Consider the following 23944-nt stretch of genomic DNA (forward strand, 5'->3'; position numbering starts at 1 on the left):
AAAGTGAAATCCCTCACAAACGTGTGCGCCTTCGGCCTGCGCGCTCTGGGACTATGACGCTCTTTTCTCGACGCTCGATTCTGTGTTTGGATCTGACTCCAGACTTTGGCAGAAATGTTACAGAACGCAGCCAAACCGTTCGCCCCGACACAGGACTGTTTTAAATAAATACTCCTCATCGATCCAAAACGTGAACAAACTGGATTTATTAAAGTGAATGTTGATTCTGTTTTGATTCAAACCTGAGGAGCGACGTGACTCATGTTTTATTTTGTGTTTCTCAGCGTATTCGACCCCCACCACCTCCCCCGCACAGAGGTTTGTGAGCGTGGGACCCAGAGACCCGGGATTCAACATCCCCCAACAACCTCAGGTACTGCTACTACTACTACTGCTACTACTACTGCTACTGCTACTGCTACTGCTACTACTACTGCTACTACTACTGCTACTGCTACTGCTACTACTGCTACTACTACTACTGCTACTGCTACTGCTACTACTGCTACTACTACTGCTGCTACTGCTACTACTACTACTGCTGCTGCTACTACTACTACTGCTACTGCTACTGGTACTGCTACTGCTACTACTGCTGCTACTACTACTGCTACTGCTACTGCTACTACTACTGCTACTACTACTGCTACTGCTACTGCTACTGCTACTACTACTGCTACTACTACTGCTACTACTACTAATGCTACTGCTACTACTGCTACTACTACTGCTACTGCTACTGCTGCTACTACTACTACTACTACTAATGCTACTGCTACTGCTACTGCTACTACTGCTACTGCTACTACTACTGCTACTGCTGCTACTACTACTACTACTACTACTACTAATGCTACTGCTACTGCTACTGCTACTGCTACTACTACTACTACTGCTACTGCTACTGCTACTACTGCTACTACTACTACTGCTACTGCTACTGCTACTACTACTACTGCTACTGCTACTACTACTACTGCTACTGCTACTGCTACTACTGCTACTACTACTGCTACTGCTACTACTGCTACTACTACTACTGCTGCTACTGCTACTACTACTACTGCTGCTACTGCTACTACTGCTACTACTACTACTACTACTGCTACTACTACTGCTACTACTAATGCTACTACTGCTACTACTACTGCTACTACTACTGCTACTACTGCTACTGCTGCTACTACTACTACTACTACTACTACTACTACTACTACTACTACTAATGCTACTGCTACTGCTACTGCTACTGCTACTACTGCTACTACTACTACTACTGCTACTACTACTGCTACTACTACTACTGCTACTGCTACTACTACTACTGCTACTGCTACTACTGCTACTACTACTGCTACTGCTACTACTGCTACTACTACTACTACTACTGCTAACGCTACTACTACTGCTACTGCTACTACTACTGCTACTGCTACTGCTACTGCTACTGCTACTACTACTGCTACTGCTAATGCTACTACTACTACTAATGCTAATGCTACTACTACTGCTACTGCTAATGCTACTACTACTACTAATGCTAATGCTACTACTACTGCTACTAATGCTACTGCTACTGCTGCTACTACTCCACCTGCTGGCACTTCTGTTGCTGTTCTTCAGCTGGTACTGACCGTGTACTATAGTACTACAGTGACCGTGTACTATAGTACTACAGTGACCGTGTACTATAGTACTACAGTGGTGATGGCGGGTGATTTTCAGGTTCAGTTTTTATGGTGTGTACTTGTTGCTCTTGTGGGGACATTTTGGTGTGTTTTTAATAAATGTACATATTTGTTGAGGGTCAAAGACGTCGCTTGTCTGAGACACTGAACGTCCTGACGTTTAAACGAGCTCCTCTCGTTTGCTCCAGTGGATGTTTGTGCTTTTAAAGCTCTCCTCTGGGATTCTCCTGCTTTACTGTTACTGTGTCACATAAACTTTTATTATATTATTGTTTAATCAAATGTGTGACTTCTACAAACACGGCAGGATTTATACAACTCCACAATCTCCACAAACTCCACAAACACCACAAACACCACAAACACCACAATCTCCACAAACACCACAAACTCCACAAACACCAAACTCCACAATCTCCACAAACTCCACCAACACCAAACACCACCACAAACTCCACAAACACCACAAACTCCACAAACACCACAAACTCCACAAACTCCACAAACACCACAAACTCCACAAACTCCACAAACTCCACAAACACCACAAACTCCACAAACACCACAAACTCCACAAACACCACAAACTCCACAAACACCACAAACTCCACAAACACCACAAACTCCACAAACACCACAAACTCCACAAACTCCACAATCTCCACCACAATCTCCACAATCTCCACAAACACCACAAACTCCAAACTCCACAAACACCACAAACTCCACAAACTCCACAAACTCCACAAACTCCACAATCTCCACAAACACCACAAACACCACAATCTCCACAAACTCCACAAACACCACAAACTCCACAATCTCCACCACAAACTCCACAATCTCCACCACAATCTCCACAATCTCCACAAACTCCACAATCTCCACAAACTCCACAATCTCCACAAACTCCACAATCTCCACAAACACCACAAACTCCACAATCTCCACCACAATCTCCACAAACTCCACAATCTCCACCACAAACTCCACAATCTCCACAAACTCCACAAACACCACAAACTCCACAAACTCCACAAACACCATATATTTGAGGTTTTGTCGTATTTGTGGTTTTTTGTCGTATTTGTGTTTTTTTGTCATATTTGTCGTATTTGTCTTTATTTAAACTGTTTCCATGTTTATTCTGGGCTGTTCATGTGATGTGGCTGATTTGTTTTAGATTTATTTATTATTATTATTATTATATTATTATTTATTTATTAGATTTGTTTTAGATTTATTCTTTCTGTCTGGAGATGGTGAATTGTTTTTACTTATACAGATTCCTGGACAGTGGATGTTCCGGATACATTTGGTCTAGAGGGACAGATTTATTTTAAATTGTGCAACTAAACGTAACAGAGTCAGTATTTGTGTGGACAACGGGCATGAAACACCACTGTGTGTGTGTGTGTGTGTGTGTGTGTACAGTGAAGTCTTCACAGAGATAGTGAAGCGTGTGTGTGTGTGCAGCGATACACTTTAAGTTTATGTTGTATTGATGTGTGTGTCTTATAGAGTGAGAATGTCCCCGCAGAGATAGTGAAGCAAGTGTGTGTGCAGTGAACCACACACAGGTCGATGCATCAGAGACACAAGACCAGGACTGGACTAAACCAGGACCGGAACAGACCAGGACCGGACTGGACCAGGACCAGGATCGGACTGGACCACGACCAGGACCGGACTGGACCAGGACCAGGATCGGACTGGACCAGACTGGACCGGACCAAGACCAGGACCGGACTGGACCAGGACCGGACTGGACCGGACGAAGACCGGACTGGACCAAGACCAGGACCGGACCAAGACCGGACTGGACCAAGACCAGGACCAGACCGGACCAAGACCGGACTGGACCGGACCAAGACCGGACTGGACCAGACCAAGACCGGACCGGGACCGGACTGGACCAGACTGGACCGGACCAAGACCAGGACCGGACTGGACCAGGACCGGACTGGACCGGACGAAGACCGGACTGGACCAAGACCAGGACCGGACCAAGACCGGACTGGACCAAGACCAGGACCAGACCGGACCAAGACCGGACTGGACCGGACCAAGACCGGACTGGACCAGACCAAGACCGGACCGGGACCGGACTGGACCAGACTGGACCGGACCAAGACCAGGACCGGACTGGACCAGGACCGGACTGGACCGGACGAAGACCGGACTGGACCAAGACCAGGACCGGACCAAGACCGGACTGGACCAAGACCAGGACCAGACCGGACCAAGACCGGACTGGACCGGACCAAGACCGGACTGGACCAGACCAAGACCGGACCGGGACCGGACTGGACCGGACCAAGACCGGACAGGACCGGACCGGACCAGACCAAGACCGGACTGGACCAAGACCAGGACCGGACTGGACCAGACCAAGACCAGACTGGACCAAGACCGGACCGGACCAGGACCGGACCAAGACCGGACTGGACCAAGACCGGACTGGACCAGGACCGGACCAAGACCGGACTGGACCAAGACCGGACTGGACCAGACCAAGACCAGACTGGACCAAGACCGGACCGGACCAGGACCGGACCAAGACCGGACTGGACCAAGACCGGACCAAGACCGGACTGGACCAAGACCAGGACTGGACCGGACTGGACCAGACCAAGACCGGACCAGACCAGGACCGGACCAAGACCAGGACCGGACCAAGACCGGACCGGACTGGACCAAGACCGGACTGGACCGGACCAGACCAGGACCAAGACCGGACCGGACCAAGACCAGACTGGACCGGACCAGACCAGACCAAGACTGGACCAGAACCGGACCAAACCACAGCACTAAACCAGCACTGAACCAGCACAAAACCAGGACAAAACCAGGACAAAACCAGGACAAAACCAGGTCTAAACCAGGTCTAAACCGGGACTAAACCGGGACTAAACCGGGACTAAACCGGGTCTAAACCGGGACTAAACCAGGTCTAAACCCGGTCTAAACCGGGACTAAACCGGGACTAAACCGGGTCTAAACCGGGACTAAACCGGGACTAAACCGGGTCTAAACCGGGACTAAACCAGGTCTAAACCAGGACTAAACCAGGTCTAAACCAGGACTAAACCAGGTCTAAACCAGGTCTAAACCAGGTCTAAACCAGGACTAAACCAGGTCTAAACCAGGACTAAACCAGGACTAAACCAGGACTAAACCAGGTCTAAACCAGGACTAAACCAGGTCTAAATCGCTGTGATTGTTGGTGCCAGCTCTTTTCATGAGCGTCTCCAGGGCAACCATAGCACCACATCGTACCCTATGGCACAGTGCCCACTCCCACTGCCACACAAAGCCCACGCCATCTGTCCTCGTCTCTGCTCCCCTGTCTCTGCTCCTGTCTCTGCTCCTGTCCCTGTCCCTGTCTCTTCTCCTGTCTCCGTCTCTGCTCCTGTCTCTGTTCCTGTCCCTGTCTCTGTTCCTGCTCCTGTCTCTTCTCCTGTCCCTGTCTCTGCTCCTGTCTCTTCTCCTGTCTCTGTCTTTGTCCTCTATAATGAGGTGGGAAATATTTCAAAATATCAATAATGGATTAATATTGTTTACAGTAAAAAATATCTCAAAATGCTTCAAAAAAAAGAGCTGAAAGTAGAAATGGAAAAAAACATGTCGTAATCTTAAAAACTACTACTACTACTACTACTACTCCTACTGCTCCTACTACTACTACTACTACTACTACTACTAAAGGTTTTTATTCGGCCTCTTCTGTTTTAATGTTCATTTTATGATGATTATTTGTGATTATTTATGTTTTGATTTGTGTGATTTTAATCTTTCTTATTCAGTAAAGCTCTTTGAATTACCTTGTGTACGAATTGTGCTGTACAAATAAACTTGCCTTGCCTACTACTCCTACTACTACTCCTACTGCTACTACTACTACTACTACTACGTGTCCTACTACTACTCCTCCATTTAAAGTACATAAAGTGCAGTTTACATGAGGCACTTGTTTAAAACAGTTAGCATCATCATAGATTTTACTCAAAAACTTGTCCTAGTTTTCTTATAGACTTTTATAGTTTCACTTCCTGGACACGGGCAGCAGGTGTCACACACGGAGAGGTAATTCCATCACTGTTACCTAGCAACGGTAATATAAACAGACTGGTTAGATTATGTGAATGAAAGTGGCGTCGTTCTGTGTAAACTGAGGGTCCTGTTTTACAGCTTTGTGCTATTTCCTGTATTTTTATTCCTTTTATTTTCAACTTTTTTCCACAAACTGCCACAGACACAGTTAGAAAAATGTAATAATCTGTCAAATGCACTTTAAAGACACATTTTGGGCCATTTCTATTGGATTGCCCCTGTCCCCCGTCCCCGCTCGAGCTGGCACAAACACACAGGGACATGCTTAGACGGCGCTCCCCGTTGCCATGGCGCTGCGGACGTTTACTGTTCTGTCTTACGGCGCGTTTCTCTGTCTCACTCACCTATAAACAAACGCCGTGGTGACTTTGGGGGGAGTGAGGGCAGGAGGAGGGGGTCCGGTTGTGAGACGGGGCCACTCCAGGGTCATCTCTGGGGTCGTCCTCTGTCCCTCCACAGCTGTTGGCTCTGGTAAAGACACATATGGTCAGCAAAGTGACCCAAACACGATAAAAACAACCCAGAATGTACACGGACATGAATGTGAAAAATATCACCCAGGGTCACACGTGTGACAGGGACACTTCACCTGCACATGTGTGTGACAGGGACACTTCACCTGCACATGTGTGTGACAGGGACACTTCACCTGCACATGTGTGTGACAGGGACACTTCACCTGCACATGTGTGTGACAGGGACACTTCACCTGCACATGTGTGTGACAGGGACACTTCACCTGCACGTGTGTGTGTGTGTGTGACAGGGACACTTCACCTGCACGTGTGTGTGTGTGTGTGTGACAGGGACACTTCACCTGTATGTGTGTGACAGGGACACTTCACCTGCATGTGTGTGTGTGTGTGTGACAGGGACACTTCACCTGCACGTGTGTGTGTGTGTGTGACAGGGACACTTCACCTGCACATGTGTGACAGGGACACTTCACCTGCACATGTGTGACAGGGACACTTCACCTGCACATGTGTGACAGGGACACTTCACCTGCACATGTGTGACAGGGACACTTCACCTGCACATGTGTGACAGGGACACTTCACCTGCACATGTGTGACAGGGACACTTCACCTGCACGTGTGTGACAGGGACACTTCACCTGCACGTGTGTGTGACAGGGACACTTCACCTGCACATGTGTGTGACAGGGACACAGGGACAGGGACATACTGTGTGTGTTGTGTGCCTCTCTGTGTGAGAGGAGGAGGAGGGCCCTGGATCGATGCGGGACGGGTCCGGTTTCGGCCGCGGTGCTTCCCTCTCCGCGGTCCTCAAGGTGAACCCTCGTCTGAGCGATAAAACACGGAACGATGACTCACAGTGTCTGAAAGAACGCCTGAGTCAGCACACGAGACACGCCCTCCTCAACTCCAGAGAGGAGGAGAGAGGAGGAGAGGGGAGGAGAGAGGAGAGGGGAGGTAAGGAGGAAAAGAGGAGAGAACAGAGGAGAGAGGAGTCAGCACACGAGACACGCCCTCCTCAACTCCAGAGAGGAGGAGAGAGGAGGAGAGGGGAGGAGAGAGGAGAGGTAAGGAGGAAAAGAGGAGAGAACAGAGGAGAGAGGAGTCAGCACACGAGAGACGCCCTCCTCAACTCCAGAGAGGAGGAGAGGGGAGAGGAGAGAAGAGAGGTAAGGAGGAAAAGAGGAGAGAACAGAGGAGAGGGGAGTCAGCACACGAGATGCGCCCTCACCTCCAGAGAGGAGAAAGAGGAGAGAGGAGGAGAGAAGAGAGGTGAGGAGGAAAAGAGGAGAGAACAGAGGAGAGGGGAGTCGGCACACGAGACGCGCCCTCTACTCCAGAGAGGAGGAGAAAGAGGAGAGAAGAGGAGAGGGGAGAGAAGAGGAGAGGGGAGAGGAGAGAGAGGAGAGAAGAGAGGTGAGGAGGAAAAGAGGAGAGGAGTCAGCACATGAGATGCGCCCTCACCTCCAGAGAGGAGAGGAGAGGGAGGAGGAGTCAGCAAACAAAGACACGTCTTCCTCAATTCCAGAGAGGAGGAGAGAGAGGGAGAAAGGAGGAGTTAGCACACAACAAGACACAAGAGTGGGAGCAGAAGAGGAGAGAAGTAGAGGGGAGAGAGACAGAGGAGGAGGAGGAGGAGCAGAGGGGGGACTGTATTGGCTCTAATGGAGGCGTGTGAGAGTCACTGTGAGCCGTGTCCAGTGCAGTTAGTGTCCGGGAGATTTTACACCGTCTCTGCGTCTGTGTCGTATTCAAATGAGACACACTGATGTACAGGGAGGAGAAGGAGGAGAAGAGGGAGAACAAGGAGAACAGGGAGGGGAACGAGGAGAACAGGGAGTAGAATGAGGAGAACAGGAATTAAAAGGAGAAAAGTGAGGGGTAAGAGTGAGAAGAACAGTAAGGAGAACAGTGAGGAGAACAAGGAGGGGAACAGGGAGGGGAACGAGGAGGAGAACAGTGAGGAGAACAAGGAGGAGAACAGACTGAATACAGCACAAACAGCGCTCTGCTGTGAGAAACTTAAACGTTTAAGATCGGTGAAGAAAGGCGTTTTTCGAAGTGCAAAAGTAAACAGTTTAGATGATCATAACAGGAGTGTGAGGTTCAGGAGGAGGTGCAGGAGGAGGTGCAGAGTTTGTGCCAGTCCCAGGTGTGGACAAATGAAGGTGCGTTCAGAGGTAAACAAACTTCTCAAATTCAAACTCACTAAACATGTTTGAAAAAGGACAGTGTGAAAACCAAAAACACAGAGTTATGTGTAATCTGTGACTAATGAAACTACACCTCTCTATCGCTCTCCTGCAGGGGAGGAACGGGGGGAGGACCGGGGGAGGAACGGGGGGCTGTGGAGGTGAAGAGAGGGAGAGTTTGCACTGGTTCTACTCCTCTTTCTCTCCCTCCCTCTCTCCCACTGGGTGAGGAGAGGAGAGGGTTTGGCCTAGTTCTACCCCTCTTTCTCTCCCTCTCTCCCGCTGGGTGAGGAGAGGGTTTGGCCTGGTTCTACCCCTCTTTCTCCCTCTCCCCCTCTCCCCCTCTCCCCCGCTGGGTGCCCCTCGGAGCTGTGTCTGGTTGTAATTCCAGTGCGCAGTGCTGTAGTGATAGAGGAGAGGCTGGGGTTAGGTTTTAATCAATAGGAGCTGCTGACGCGGGACTTTCTGCTCTCTCTACCCTCCTCTCGCCTCCTCCTCTCTCTCTACCTTTCCCCCCCTCCTCCACCCCACCTCGCTCTGCCTCTCCCTACTCTCTTTCTTTTCATTCTTCTCCCCCTCTCCGCAGCCCTGTCCCCAGAACACACTCACACACTTCGGGACCAGAGCCAGAGCCTCTAATCTGCAAAGTGGGGACGCTCTGACCCCGACGTAAATGGATTAAACTCAACAGTTAAAGATGGACGGCCCCTGGTCAAGTCCTGGTCTAGTCCTGGTCTAGTCCTGGTCAAGTCCTGGTCAAGTCCTGGTCTAGTCCTGGTCAAGTCCTGGTCTAGTCCTGGTCTAGTCCTGGTCTAGTCCTGGTCAAGTCCTGGTCTAGTCCTGGTCTAGTCCTGGTCTAGTCCTGGTCTAGTCCTGGTCTAGTCCTGGTCAAGTCCTGGTCAAGTCCTGGTCTAGTCCTGGTCAAGTCCTGGTCTAGTCCTGGTCAAGTCCTGGTCTAGTCCTGGTCAAGTCCTGGTCTAGTCCTGGTCTAGTCCTGGTCTAGTCCTGGTCTAGTCCTGGTCTAGTCCTGGTCTAGTCCTGGTCTAGTCCTGGTCAAGTCCTGGTCTAGTCTCAGAATTAGTCTAATGTCCCAGTGTGTCCCTTTCACACACACGTGCAGGTGAAGTGTATCTCTATAAGTTTGTATTTATTTAGCCCAGTTTAGTCAGAAAAGTTCCTTGGTGGAGCTTTAGGGTCAAAAATCACTTGTACAGTAACAGTAAAATAAAACATATTTCTACTCAACTTGGAGAAGTACTTTAGGAAACGAGCGAGGAAGTGAGTGAGGAAGGATAAAGAGGGAAGTAAGCAATTAGGGAGGGAGGAGGTAAGGAAGTACAGTTAGGACGCATAAAGAGGAAGGAGGCACAGGGAGAGAGGTGGGAGGAGGTAAGGAAGCATAGGGAGGAGGAGGGAGAGGGCGTTTTGTCGATGGAAGTCACGTCCCGAGCGTCTCGTCGTCAGTGGCAACCAGACATGATCTAAGACAGAGCTGAACTTGAACCTGAGTTAAAACAAGGAAGGAAGGAAGTGAGGAGGCAAGGAGAGGAGGGAAGGAGGGAGTGAGGAAGCACAGAGGAGGAGGAAGAAGGGAGGGAGGGAGGAAGCACGCAGGGGAAGGAGAGGAGGAAGGAGGGAGTGAGGAAGCACGCAGGGGAAGGAGAGGAGGAAGGAGGGAGTGAGGAAGTAAGTGAGAGGGTGAGAAGAGGAGGAGGAAGGAGGGAGGAAACAGAGGGAGGAGACTGAGACCTTTGATCCTCTTGTTGGTCTGGATTTAATCTTTGAGTTTTCACGTTTACATGATCAGTTAAACCAGGACTAAACCAGGACTGAACCAGGACTGAACCAGGACTAAACCGGGACTGAACCGGGACTGAACCGGGACTGAACCAGGACTGAACCAGGACTAAACCGGGACTGAACCGGGACTGAACCGGGACTGAACCGGGACTGAACCGGGACTAAACCGGGACTGAACCGGGACTGAACCGGGACTGAACCGGGACTGAACCGGGACTGAACCGGGACTGAACCGGGACTGAACCAGGTCTAAATTGTTGAAATTAAAGGGGCATTATGTAACTTTTCAGGTGAATGGTCCACCAGCTTTGCAAAAAATGTTCCATAATATGTCTTGTAACATATCCATCTCCATGGAGACAGGCTAATGTAAGCAAGTTACAAGTCAGATCTGTGGAGAGGCAAGCCCTCTCACAGTAAGAACACATGTTTTTCAGTGCATTTTCAATAAAACGATAAATAGATCAGTTTAATACCATGATGTGGAACATTCCGGGCAAAACAGGAACACGCTGATGGACACAAAAAGGGTCATACCGTCTCCCAAAAGTTCCATAGTGCAGCTTTAATTGAATGCATAACTTTAAACTCTGGGAGAGGAAATGTGACTGTTGGGGCTGGAGCAGGGCTCTGTATTAAAGAGAAAGACTGGAGCAAGAAGAGAGAGAGAGGGAGGAAGAGAAGAGAGGGGAGGAGGGAGAGAAAGAGGAGAGGGGAGGAGGGAGAGAAAGAGGAGAGGGGAGGAGGGAGAGAAAGAGAGGGGAGGAGGGAGAGGACAGGGGAGGAGGGAGAGGACAGGGGAGGAGGGAGAGGAAGAGGAGAGAGGGGAGGAGGGAGAGGAAGAGGAGAGAGGGGAGGAGGGAGAGGAAGAGAAGAGAGGAGGAGGAGAGGGGAGGAGGGAGAGAGGAGGAGGGAGAGAAAGAAGAGAGGGGAGGAGGGAGAGGAGGAGGGAGAGGAAGAAGAGAGAGGGAGGAAGAGAGGGGAGGAGAGAGAGAAAGAGAGGAGGGAGAGAGAGGGGAGGAGGGAAAGAAAGAGGAGAGGGGAGGAGAGAGAGAAAGAGAGGAGAGGGGAGGAGGGAGAGAAGAGTGGAAGAGGGAGAGAAAGAGAGGGGAGGAGGGAGAGAAAGAGGAGAGGAGGATAGCGGAACCAGAGAGAGGGAGGAAAGAAGAGAGGAAAGGAGGGAAAGAGAGAAGAGGGGAGGAGGACAGCGGAACCAGAGAGGGAGGAAAGGAGGGAAGTGAGGAAGAAGAAAGGAACAAGTAAAGGAAGCAAAGAGAAGGGAGAGAAAGAGGTAGAGTGAAAGGAGGAAGAGAAGATGAAGGAGGAGGGGAGGGAGAGAAAGAAGTAAAGAGAAGAGGAGGAAGGTGCAGTGGATCGATAGTGACCGATCTGAGATGGATTAGACGCAGGTTTAGACTGTCTTTGTGCAGCTGCAGAAAGTTCAGCTGAGGCGGCGGGAAACAGTTTATAAAAACGACATTAAAAAACAAAAGTAAAAACATTTTAGAAAAACGACATTAAAGAACAAAAGTAAAAACATTTTAGAAAAACGACATTAAAGAACAAAAGTAAAAACATTTTATAAAAACGACATTAAAAAACAAAAGTAAAAACATTTTAGAAAAACGACATTAAAGAACAAAAGTAAAAACATTTTATAAAAATGACAAAGAACAAAAGTAAAAACATTTTATAAAAACGACATTAAAAAACAAAAGTAAAAACATTTTAGAAAAACGACATTAAAGAACAAAAGTAAAAACATTTTATAAAAACGACATTAAAAAACAAAAGTAAAAACATTTTAGAAAAACGACATTAAAGAACAAAAGTAAAAACATTTTATAAAAATGACAAAGAACAAAAGTAAAAACATTTTATAAAATCGACATTGAAAAACAAAAGTAAAAACATTTTAGAAAAACGACATTAAAAAACAAAAGTAAAAACATTTTAGAAAAACGACATTAAAGAACAAAAGTAAAAACATTTTATAAAAATGACAAAGAACAAAAGTAAAAACATTTTATAAAATCGACATTGAAAAACAAAAGTAAAAACATTTTAGAAAAACGACATTAAAAAACAAAAGTAAAAACATTTTAGAAAAACGACATTAAAGAACAAAAGTAAAAACAGTTTATAAAAACGACAAAGAACAAAAGTAAAAACATTTTATAAAAACGACATTAAAAAACAAAAGAAAAAACATTTTATAAAAACGACATTAAAAAACAAAAGTAAAAACATTTTAGAAAAACGACATTAAAGAACAAAAGTAAAAACAGTTTATAAAAACGACATTAAAAAACAAAAGTAAAAACATTTTATAAAAACGACATTAAAAAACAAAAGTAAAAACATTTTATAAAAACGACATTAAAAAACAAAAGTAAAAACATTTTAGAAAAACGACATTAAAGAACAAAAGTAAAAACATTTTAGAAAAACGACATTAAAGAACAAAAGTAAAAACATTTTATAAAAACGACATTAAAGAACAAAAGTAAAAACATTTTATAAAAACGACATTAAAAAACTAAAGTAAAAATATTTTATAAAAACGACATTAAAGAACAAAAGTAAAAACATTTTATAAAAACGACATTAAAAAACTAAAGTAAAAACATTTTATAAAAACGACATTAAAAAACAAAAGTAAAAACAGTTTATAAAAACGACATTAAAAAACAAAAGTAAAAACATTTTATAAAAACGACAAAGAACAAAAGGAAAAACATTTTATAAAAACGACAAAGAACAAAAGGAAAAACATTTTATAAAAACGACATTAAAAAACAAAAGTAAAAACAGTTTATAAAAACGACATTAAAAAACAAAAGTAAAAACATTTTATAAAAACGACATTAAAGAACAAAAGGAAAAACATTTTATAAAAACGACAGAACAAAAGGAAAAACCTTTTATAAAGATGATTTTAAAGAGCGAAAGTAAAAACATTTTATAAAAACGACTAAAACAAAAGTAAAAACATTTTATAAAGACGACTTTAAAGAAAAGTAAAAAACTTTTTTTTTAAAATTACTTTAAAGAATAAATTAAAATAAATTAAATGTTAAAATGACTGCACAGGGAAAGGTCCACTGGCTGAACACCCACAGACCTAGTATTTTGTCCAACATATTTTTAACTATTTATTTTAGTTTGTTCTAAATCTCTATTTTTTTTTATTTCACTGATACTAACATTTTTTCTTCAAAGTCGTATAATGGGCTTTAAATCATGTTCTAAACCTGTTACTCCTCAAAAACAGACCTGGAGTTGTGTTTTGTTTCATTCACATGTTTGAGTCACTTTATTATTAGTCTGTCACATCTACAAAGATCAAAATGCGACGTTCCACCTTGTGATGTCATCAAGTGGTAGTTTTCATGTGAACTCCTCCTTTTACCTTTAGTTCAGTCGAGATAAGAGACAACTCCAGGACTGAGATGATCCAGATGATTCTAGTGAAGGTGGAGTTTAAAAACACAGTGGAGCACTTCCTGTATCACCACATGATGACATCACAAGGTGGAACAGAGTGTTTTCAGTTTGAGAGAAGAACTCAGCCTAAATCTGCAGGTTTGTGCGTTAAACATGTGAGAATGAAACAAAACACGACTCCAGGTCTGTGTGTGTCGAGGAAACATAACAGATCAGATCAGTGTCAATTTTTTTTCATTGTTATTATTTTTCCTTAATATTTAAAACATGAAACGAAATAAACGAAAGAAAGTTTGGACTAAAAAAGAGAAGAAAGTTAAGTTTGTTGAGAGAAAAAAAAGTGTTCTTTAAGTTGGAACTTGCAGCTGTTCACTTTGTGCCTCTCTGGGATTTACAGATAAAAAGTGTAGTTAACTCGAACGGGAAAAGGAGGGAGGGAAGAGGAGAGACAAGAACAGAGAGAGAGAGAAGAGGGAGGAGAGAGAGAAAAGAAAAGAGAGAGGAGAGAAAGAGGAGTGTAAATCTATCCTGACACAAGACACTGTCCCAAACCTGAGCCGTGATCCCAGTCCTGATACTGCCCTCTAAAGGCCACAGTGGGGATGACAGCACAGTGAAAGTGCTGAGCGAGCAGCGATCTGCAGGAGGAGAGGGATGAGTCAACTCCACGGACACACGAAATATATAAAACTATTGAACCTTTTCATTAAATCTGACAAATCAGCACAAATGTGTGGTACCATATAGTTTTGTACTTTGTCATTTCCTTAAATTCAGTGTTTAATTATGTATCTACAGTTTGTTTTTTTTGCATATTTGAGATTCTTTTGGTAATTTGGGACATACCTGCTACTGAACCAGGGTGTAACTGTCCCAATGCAATATCATGATGTCCTATAAATGAGTTTGTCCAACGTCCTGGAGTATCAGTGGGTCAAACCCGGTCCAATGTCGTCTCGTTTTATTATTGAACCACTGCACACTGTTGTGTCTTTAGATAACACACTTCACTTCCTTTGAAATCCTTGTTGTAAAGTGATGCTGGGTGTGTTATAATGAAACTGTCAGGACACACTCCGTACTCACACACACATGAAGAGCGCGGCCGTAGATCTTCAGCCGTTTAGTCGACGAATCACTGAATTTAGATGATAATGGAACGACTATGGGACAAGAGCAGAAAGGAGGAGTGAGTAAAAAGGCAGATTAAACTCAAGCTTCACAAATTGTTTCATAGTTCTTTTCTGCATAATGGATTTGGCCACGCCCCCTTCAGTCGATAGGGTGACCAGATGTCCCGCTTTGTGTGGGACTGCGCCGCATTTTCAAATCCCACATCACACAAACTGGGGCCATCAGCAGACGTACAGAGCGCTCTGCAGCAGCCACTGTCTGCTCAACTCTTCCACTCGTGTAAGTGTCCACCACGGTGTCGGGGCATCTGGTATAGTGTGTGATGTGAAACAGGAGAGACGCGAGAAGACCACGTGGTCACAGAGCAGAGCAGCCGCCGGAGAGACAGAGAGCAAACGAGCCGTACAGTCTAACGCACGGCCACTCAAACTCACCTCTGCTCTGAGGAGCGGCTCTGTTGAGGAGCGGCTCTGTGTGGAGCGGCTCTGTGAGGAGCGGCTCTGTTGAGGAGCGGCTCTGTGTGGAGCGGCTCTGTGAGGAGCGGCTCTGTGTGGAGCGGCTCTGTGAGGAGCGGCTCTCTGAGGAGCGGCTCTGTGTGGAGCGGCTCTGTTGAGGAGCGGCTCTGTTAAGAGCGGCTCTGTGAGGAGCGGCTCTGTGAGGAGCGGCTCTGTGTGGAGCGGCTCTGTGTGGAGCCGCTCTGTGAGGAGCGGCTCTGTGAGGAGCAGGTCTGTGTGGAGCGGCTCTGTGAGGAGCGGCTCTGTGAGGAGCGGCTCTGAGGAGCGGCTCTGTTAAGAGCGGCTCTGTGAGGAGCGGCTCTGTGAGGAGCAGGTCTGTGAGGAGCGGCTCTGTGAGGAGCAGGTCTGTGAGGAGCAGGTCTGTGAGGAGAGCGGCTCTGTGAGGAGCAGGTCTGTGTGGAGCGGCTCTGTGAGGAGCGGCTCTGTGAGGAGCGGCTCATGTCTCTGTTCCTTCATGATCCTGAGGTTCCTCTGATGTTCGTGCAGGTTAAGCTGCTGCTTACATCCTGTGACCCTGTCAAAATAAAGCCTCTGCATTTACTCACTGCAGAAGGAGCTTTATTGTGAAAACACTGACTCAGACTCAAACTGCATGGTCCAGTTCAATGTTCTATTTAGGAATGGTCTGCACTGTTTAAATCCTGGATTTGAGCAAAATATTGTCTTAAATGCAGCAGAAAACAGGAATGACAGCGTCTTGTTCAAACGGGGAGATGTCCCTCATTGTCACTTCGTCCCACAGTTGACTTGATGTGGTCGCCCTGTTACTCGAGTCCAGGCCTAAAGAACAGTCTGTGTCTGGTTTAACTCGTATGTTCTCAGGTTCTCCGATATAACTGAGTTTAACCCTTTGTGTCCCTGTGTTTCAGTGGTACCTGGGATAAGGCTGTGACTCGCTGCAGTCTTCTTCTCCTCAAACTGTGACGTTGACGCCAGCTGCACCAGTGAGCCCTCCCTCGCCCTTTAAACAGCCGCCATTTTTCCTCCGAGACTCTTCTGACCGACACAGCATCAGCATGGCTACAGCTTCACCTGAGGGGGCGCTGTTTACCCACGTATAGTGCCAGTGACTGTCAATCATCGAACCAAACCAGGAGAGGTCTGACCCAGAGCCTGACGGACACTAAACCACAGGCTCACCTCCCAGAATCCCCCAGGAGTCCAATCAAAATCGACATCCAGCCTGCTCTTTTGGGGCAGCCATTTTGGGTGCGATCGAAGCTCCTGCATTTTCACTGTTGTCCTGAGAGTCTTACTTACCTACAAGGGAAGGACAAAAAAAAAAAACGGCTTTTCCGAAAGAAGCCACAATCTTTCCGAGCGGACACGGACCTTCACGGAGAGATTCGGAGCGAGGCGTGAAAATCGCCCGCTGAATGAACTACATGAGGTTTAAGGTTTGGGCGGGTGGGAATCGAACCGCAGACCAAACTCAGAGGGGGACAAACCACAAACCTGGAGCCATTTTGTTTGTATCTCCATTTGCCGATCATGCAAAGCGTTAGAGACCTGTTTTCAGCTCAGTGTAAAAAATCATCGTCCCATAAATTTTATATGCAACCTGTGAAAAACCAAAGGCCCCTCATCGCCCAAACACGAGCCCCTTAGACGCTTCATTCATCAGACGTAAACTTCCACTGCAGAGTCTGTTGGACGAACTCGGTGCAACTTTTTAACCTCTAAAACACAGAGTTCTTGTGTCACGAAGGAGCCAACGTTTCCTGATTCTATTTTACATTTTCTCGCCCAGACTTGAACCCTGACCTCCACAAAACCGTCAAATAAAAATCCTGTATTTTAATGCGACTCCTGCCCCGCGCACAGCCGCAGTCAGTTCTGTTTATATCAAATCCTCACAATTACTCTCAATGGAAAATGTGTAAATGATGTTTTATTGGACCTGTATTTAGCGGGAGTTTTGTCCAGTCTGTTGTAGATGTTTAGGAGACTGGAGCACACACTCGTCACAAGAGAAAAGTGCGCTCAAAGGACTCCACTGAGAGATGAATATGGAGCAGAGATTCAGATGCCCTTCCTGACACCAGTCACTGTTGAGGTCACTTAGTTTAAGCAGTGGAAAAAGTTGCATAGAGTTAAACTGACAACTTTGAGTAAATATTACACTAGAGGTCCCATCACGCCGCCCACAAAGAGAGAACAATCAAAAGCTGGCTCCCCCATGAGCCATGAGTTAAAGCAATGCAAAGGTGCGTCCTCCTCTGAGCGAGGTCTGCGGCTCAGCCAATCACCTCTGAGCGGTGTGCGGCTCGGCCAATCGTACGGGTTTACGGTGGATCAGGTGGTTTCGTCTCGGAGGCTTCACGGCTCATTCTTTTATCCATCTCCTTTTGACCAGGGTTCCTCCCCATCACAGCGCCATCATCTGAACAGGAGTTTCCAGGCTATTGAGACGTTTTTTAGAAATTTGCACTGAACAAAATTGGAATTGGGTAATGTTGAAATCTTTCTCTCAAATCAGTAGTATTTTTTAAGCAAAGCTTTTACAAACATGATTTCTCGTGGCCATAGCCGCAGATCACTGAAGCACTACTGTGAAAAACATGGACAATCTATGATGGACACAATGTGCCACAATATTCTCCAGGGATATTGTGCAGCTCCACATTTGAGCAGATTTGAGAGCGTACTTTTCCAAACGTTCCGGTGCCTGGACACTTCTGGAATGCCATGCCGTTCCATGCAGCGTGTGAACCTTGCAGGCGCTCCTCTCCATCCCTTCTGTCCAGTCAGGGTCTGAGGTCTGTGTTTACCTAAAACAGGAAAGAGATTCGATCGTACCAGAGGAATAATGATCATGAGGAAAGTGCAATTTTGTTGGCTCGGTGTCGGGTAGTGAAATATCGAGTTTATGAGTTTATTTTCGTCTAAGTCCGATCACACCTCTGGACTCTAAAACGTCGGGGTAAAAAAGACAAACACCTTGTGAGAAATTGCAGTTTTTACATTAATAACATTTTAGCACGGCAGAACTAGCATCCCTTTAAATTATACTGTTGTTATATTATAGTTGAACAATCAGCTTAATTTATTCCGAGGTGCAGATTTTTAAAACAATTTCTCACAAGGAAAATCCCACGAAGCAGAGTCCTGTTTCTTCCCATGGACACTATCGTACAAAATATAAACTTAGCTTCAAAAAGTTAAAAGAAACACTAAGACTCAACCTATTTATTTACCATCTTTCATATGCATTTTTACATTATCCATAAGTGTCCATAGAAAGTCACAGGACGCCGTCTCCATCAGGTAAAGCGATAATCAGTCCGGTGTCCCTTCGCACGATAATCGTAACGCGGGTAACAAGCCGCACTCTGATTGGCTGAGTCTCCAAGAGGCGCTGTCCAATCAGATGCACTTATGCAGACGTGTTGAATCAGCGGGTGTGTCTGAGGGAAGCTAACCGTTCTGTCCATCCAGTTTCGGTTTGTTCCACGATATATAAATAGATCTATAAACGCGCGCACACTTTTAAATCCCCATGTTGCAACGGTCAGAGAATTTAAGTGAAAAAAGCAAAAACTACAAAAAAAATCTGCATGTTTTAGTGTTAGTGGCATTTTTCAATAGGTGTAGTTAGTGACAAAGACACTATATTGTACAAACTGATGTCAGATACTTTTGTTTTGTAAAGCTCTTTTAAAACCAACCAGCTCTCTTCACTTCAAAATTATCCTTTTAATTTGAAAATCTGTAAAAATCCGTTCAGAATCTTTTGTTTATCACAAGTCGTTCCGAATCGATGTGCCTTGAGCTTTGGTCCGGTCCTAAAAGGTTGCACAGCATTTGACGTCACCATGGCCAACGTAACATTTCCACAACTACAAATATATATTAAACAAAACAGAAATAGGTTCAGACTCATCTACACCAGCTACGATCAGGGCGAGAAACACGACGCAAAGTCTGAAATGCAAACAGAATCTGGCGAAATGGGCAACACATTTATAAACTATGCACTTATTTTATTTATTTAACCAGGAACGTCCCACTATTTTACATGTTTGAAAGGAAAAAACCATGAACCCTTAGTATTAAAGCAAACGTGTCTCCTAAGCTAACACTTAAGCTAACATTTTTATTCATAAATACAGCTAATGTTTTTCAAGCCAATGAATTTTATCTGACGGATTGTTAGCTCTGAAGACACATTCGGTTTAAAACTGTAAGACTTTTGGTCATTTATCGGGACGTCTATTGTTAAACAAACCAGACGACTGTACTTAACGCCAACAGTAGGGACGGGCGATATATCAGTTCCAGTATGGGTATCGACCGATATTCGATACCCATGTGTGTTTTGTGCTGCCCCATTCTCTGTGTGCCCTTTTTGAACAGACTAATGCGTTAAAGTTGAAACAGAAGAGCGTCACACGGCCGTATCTTTACACAAGCACGTAACAAATTATTTTAAATACATTTTGTTATTAGTTTTACGAAAGTGAAAGATTAAATTAAACTAATTTAAGATAGATTTGAGGGCCTTGCTATGGATTTTAAAAGCTAAATATCGGTTATCGGCCACAGCAGTAGGCCAAATATGTGATATCGGTATCGGCTCAGTCCACGTTGGCCGATCTAACAGAGAGTAGCGTTTTGAGATTAGATGTTCAGGTCTGGACTCTGGTAGAAGGATAGATACAATAAAAGGTGCTATAATTAGATGACTTCCCTTTCCAACTTTATAACTGACTTTAGGTTCAAACCTCCGCGTTGGTCATTTCAGAGACTTTGGCGCCGGACTCGAGGCGCGACGGGGCTCAAACCGCACAACGTACAGATCTTCATGTCTTCCTCTTTTAGTTTTGAAGTATTTTGTTCCCATAAATGAAAATGAGGACATTAAATATGCAATACATTTATGCACTCACGTTTTATTATTTTGTCATTTTGGTTGTTGTTCGTTATTACTTTCAACCAAAGTTTTCTGACCCGTTCGGTGGAGTATCCAGCCAAGCTGAGCCGCCTAACCGGGAGTTTTTACGTTACTTATTATTTAACATTTGTTCCAGAAGCCGCACGTGAATCTGACCTTTAAATAAATACGTTTGGATTTTTCTGGTCACAAATGAGCCTTAAAATACTTCATCTCACAGAAAGCATCTTCTTGAGACCTTTCTAAAAAAATTGCCTCTACTTTGAGTCTGTGAGGTCAGATTGAGGGGCAGTGATTGGAAATGTCTCTAACTCTCTAACTGTTTGCAGTAAAAATAATATGCACCTTCATTTATCACTGCTACTTTCACCGTCCGACCAGTCTCTTTGTTTGTGGCGTTTGAGAGGATTGGATATGGTTTTACTAATGGACCATGAGGTCAAATTACAGCTTAATAAGAATTAAAAAAATATAATTATAATATATATATAACAAACAAAAAAGCCATGATGCTTTGATTAGGTTCTCTTACACTTGATGCAAACTCCAGTTTTTTTTTAAACTAAATGAGACAATATAATGTGCCATATGTCAGAACCAGATCTGACACGAGATTTAAGCAGACAAAAGTCCATCAAATCAAACTATTTCCAGTCACTGTCCACAGAGTGTAAACCTCTTTAGAATCCTGTCCACTCCACATCTGAATCCGTCCGATCACGTGTTTCACGTCACACTTTTGCCACGAGATGGGCATCAATCTGCACTAAAGATTAAAGAAAAACTAAAACTGCTCCTGAGGCGACGCAAAAGACATTTTAAAATCACTCAAAATATTTCACCTACATTTCTCAAGTGTCGTAAAAACCTTGATAAACGTCCAATCGTTCAATCAGCGCTGTGGTCTCAGAGCGGCGTACCGGGCGCAGTGTACCGGGCACAGTGTACTGGGCACAGTGTACCGGGCACAGTGTACTGGGCACAGTGTACCGGGCGCGGTGTACTGAGCGCGGAGTATTGGCCTGACGTACCGGGCGCAGTGTACCGGGCACAGTGTACCGGGCACAGTGTACCGGGCACAGTGTACTGGGCACAGTGTACCGGGCGCGGTGTACTGAGCGCGGAGTATTGGCCTGACGTACCGGGCGTGGGGTATTGGGCGTGGCGTACCGAGCACGGAGTATTGGCCTGACGTACCGGGCGCGGCGTACCGGGCGCGGCGTACCGGGTGCAGTGTATTGGGCGCGTGTAAGATATGACAAAGTTGCACCCTTTTTAAAGATGATATTACGAAGCAATAGTTTGGGCAGTGTGTTCCTTTGTGTTGTGTTGTTGTGTGCGTACTTTAGTTTCATTGGACGAAAAGGAAAAGGGAGAGCTCCGCCCACACCGGGGGCGGAGCTACAGTGTGTTTGTTGTATAGTTTATTCTAATTACACTGATTTTAAAGCTGCCCTATTTTATATGCAGGACTTTTGTAATGAGGAAACATTGTGTTGTGAACTGTTTGTATCAAGGCCACATTAATAGAAATGTTTTTTGGGAACTGGGTTTAAGTTGTAAACTTCCTGTTTCCTTCTTTGTTTCTTTATTTTTGCTTTTGTATTTAAGAGTATTCCTCTGTGATGCTATAGCTATCAGCCCGGGCTTGAAAAGCTCGAGGTGACCATTGTAAATGGATGTTTCGCTGTTTGTTTTAAAGGGAATCTAAACCGAGGGTATTCTGAGGAGAAGAGTGTTTTTATGCATTTTGACTTTAGTTTTAGGCAGGAGACAATGACTTAGCCAGAGCCAAAGGATGCCCGACTATAACTGCATCTGAAGGCATCTTATTTTGTGTTCACCATTCCACGCGGGAAATAAAGCTCCATTATGCAACATGATTCTTTTGCTTTTCCATTGGTTTCTTTGTGTTTGACCACACCACCCTCGGCTTCGCTTCTGCCTCCTCCGTCCTCCACGCACCCACTGCTGCTGCTAATCTTAAAAAACAGATCGCGCCCAGAACGGAACAAACCAGGACTCGAGTTCATGCTCTGAGAATCTGCACCAAAAATAAGAAACAGCTATTTACCAGAAAAAGTCAAATTTTACATTTAAATCAAATCGTTCTGTCAGTTTGTTGCTCTGGTTCAGGGAGATGTGTGAAATGAAAATACAAAATAGGAAAAAAAATGTATTTGGGGCTCAAGTCATGGTTAAAATTAAATTGATGACTTGAGTTACGGAGTTTAATTTTGGGGTGAATTAAGCAGATGGCAAATTATTAATTAAGACATGATTTCACATTATGACCAAACTAGAACCTGCCACATTGTTCTGTTCTGGTTCCGTGAGTGCGAGCTGGACATTTGGAGAAGACATAACCTCATCACTAACACAAATACAGGCCTCTGATCGGAGAGCCTGGAGCCACTATCACACACCAGCATCACCACGATCTCCATCAGAAACCTCCAGAAATCTGAAGACGACGAACGCAGAAGACCCAAAGTCCAACCAGCAATACCAAGACTGTACGGACACGTTTGGAAATCCCCTTTTAATCAATGGCTTTCTCTCCTTTTGCTACGATCATTTAATCTGAAGAATTCTGCCAAATCAGGACACAGGGTTCGGAAGACATTTTGTTGCTTTCGGAAAATTAAAATGTTAGAAAACGTTGAGAGGAAACCTGGAGACCGGGCCGCTGTGCGAGTCCGGGCTCTGGGAACATCACGCTGAATGTGAACGGTTTGAGTTGAAACGAAAAGGCAGAATTCTTTAGTGTTTTTCCTTCAAACCAGGGTATTTTTGATTCACCCGACGTGAAATCGACCTGACGATGTGAATAATCATTGAGCTAAAATCAAAGAACAATCGCGTGACGACGGGAGCTGCTTCAGTGGGAGCCGTAAAGCCGCTTCAGCAGATTTCACTACCAAAGATTAAAAACAAACGTGGCCATTTTGGTTTCCCGACAAAGCAAAAACGCAGGATTATTTTGGGCTCAGAATTGGTTTATGACTCGTACAATTAATCTGAATTATCTGGACTAAATGACTATACAAAATGTTAAGTATTTTAATAATCGTCGATGACACGGGCAGCGGCGTTTTTACATCAAAATGTCTTTAACATCACACACTTTTTGTAAATATTCATTACATAGAAGCATTTAGTTCCCATATTTTAAACCGTAATCTGGTTATAAATGTATTTTTAGATCCTCAGTTTACAATATGAAGAATCGTCTGACTAACTGACTAATCAAAAAATAATGGTTGCCTTGGTAACTGCTAAAATACAATATCCAACCCTAGAGAAGTGAACGTCCCACTGCCAAATGACACCACAGATAAAGATTCAGCGTAAATATCTAATAAAACGACGACATGTTCCCAGACAAGAGACACAGAGAGACAAGACTGTCCCTATCTCGCACTGGTAAAGACGGGGATCAGGTAGTTCTGGGATAAATGCTCTGAAGTTTATCTCCTGACACTTCACTGATCCTGTTCTTTCACTGACCCCTGGTGGTCAGAGTTAAAGTTGCACATGTGATTGAACTTTACATGTGAACGAGGGAATGTTTTTAGAGCCGTCAAACTGTTTTCCTTTTATGGGCACAGTTCGTATCTTTGGGCCCGACTCAAAATTACACATAATTTTTAGCAAATCAGGATTTTAAAACGAACTTAAA

The 23944-nt window shown here is 45.0% G+C and overlaps 1 protein-coding gene across 1 annotated transcript in view; it reads left to right on the forward strand.

The window, feature by feature from the left end:
* The window catches only part of nfia (nuclear factor I/A), a 43396-nt gene extending 21251 nt beyond the window's left edge, over positions 1-22145 (forward strand). Inside the window, exons 7-8 of the mRNA XM_055221577.1 lie at positions 285-373; positions 16238-22145. Of these exons, the coding sequence (XP_055077552.1) occupies positions 285-373; positions 16238-16252 (104 nt within the window). The 3' untranslated portion in view covers positions 16253-22145. The remainder of the gene's footprint in view (positions 1-284; positions 374-16237) is intronic.
* Positions 22146-23944: the final 1799 nt, after the last annotated feature.

Source organism: Periophthalmus magnuspinnatus, chromosome 4 (assembly GCF_009829125.3).
Source record: "Periophthalmus magnuspinnatus isolate fPerMag1 chromosome 4, fPerMag1.2.pri, whole genome shotgun sequence".
Lineage (NCBI taxonomy): Eukaryota > Metazoa > Chordata > Actinopteri > Gobiiformes > Gobiidae > Periophthalmus > Periophthalmus magnuspinnatus.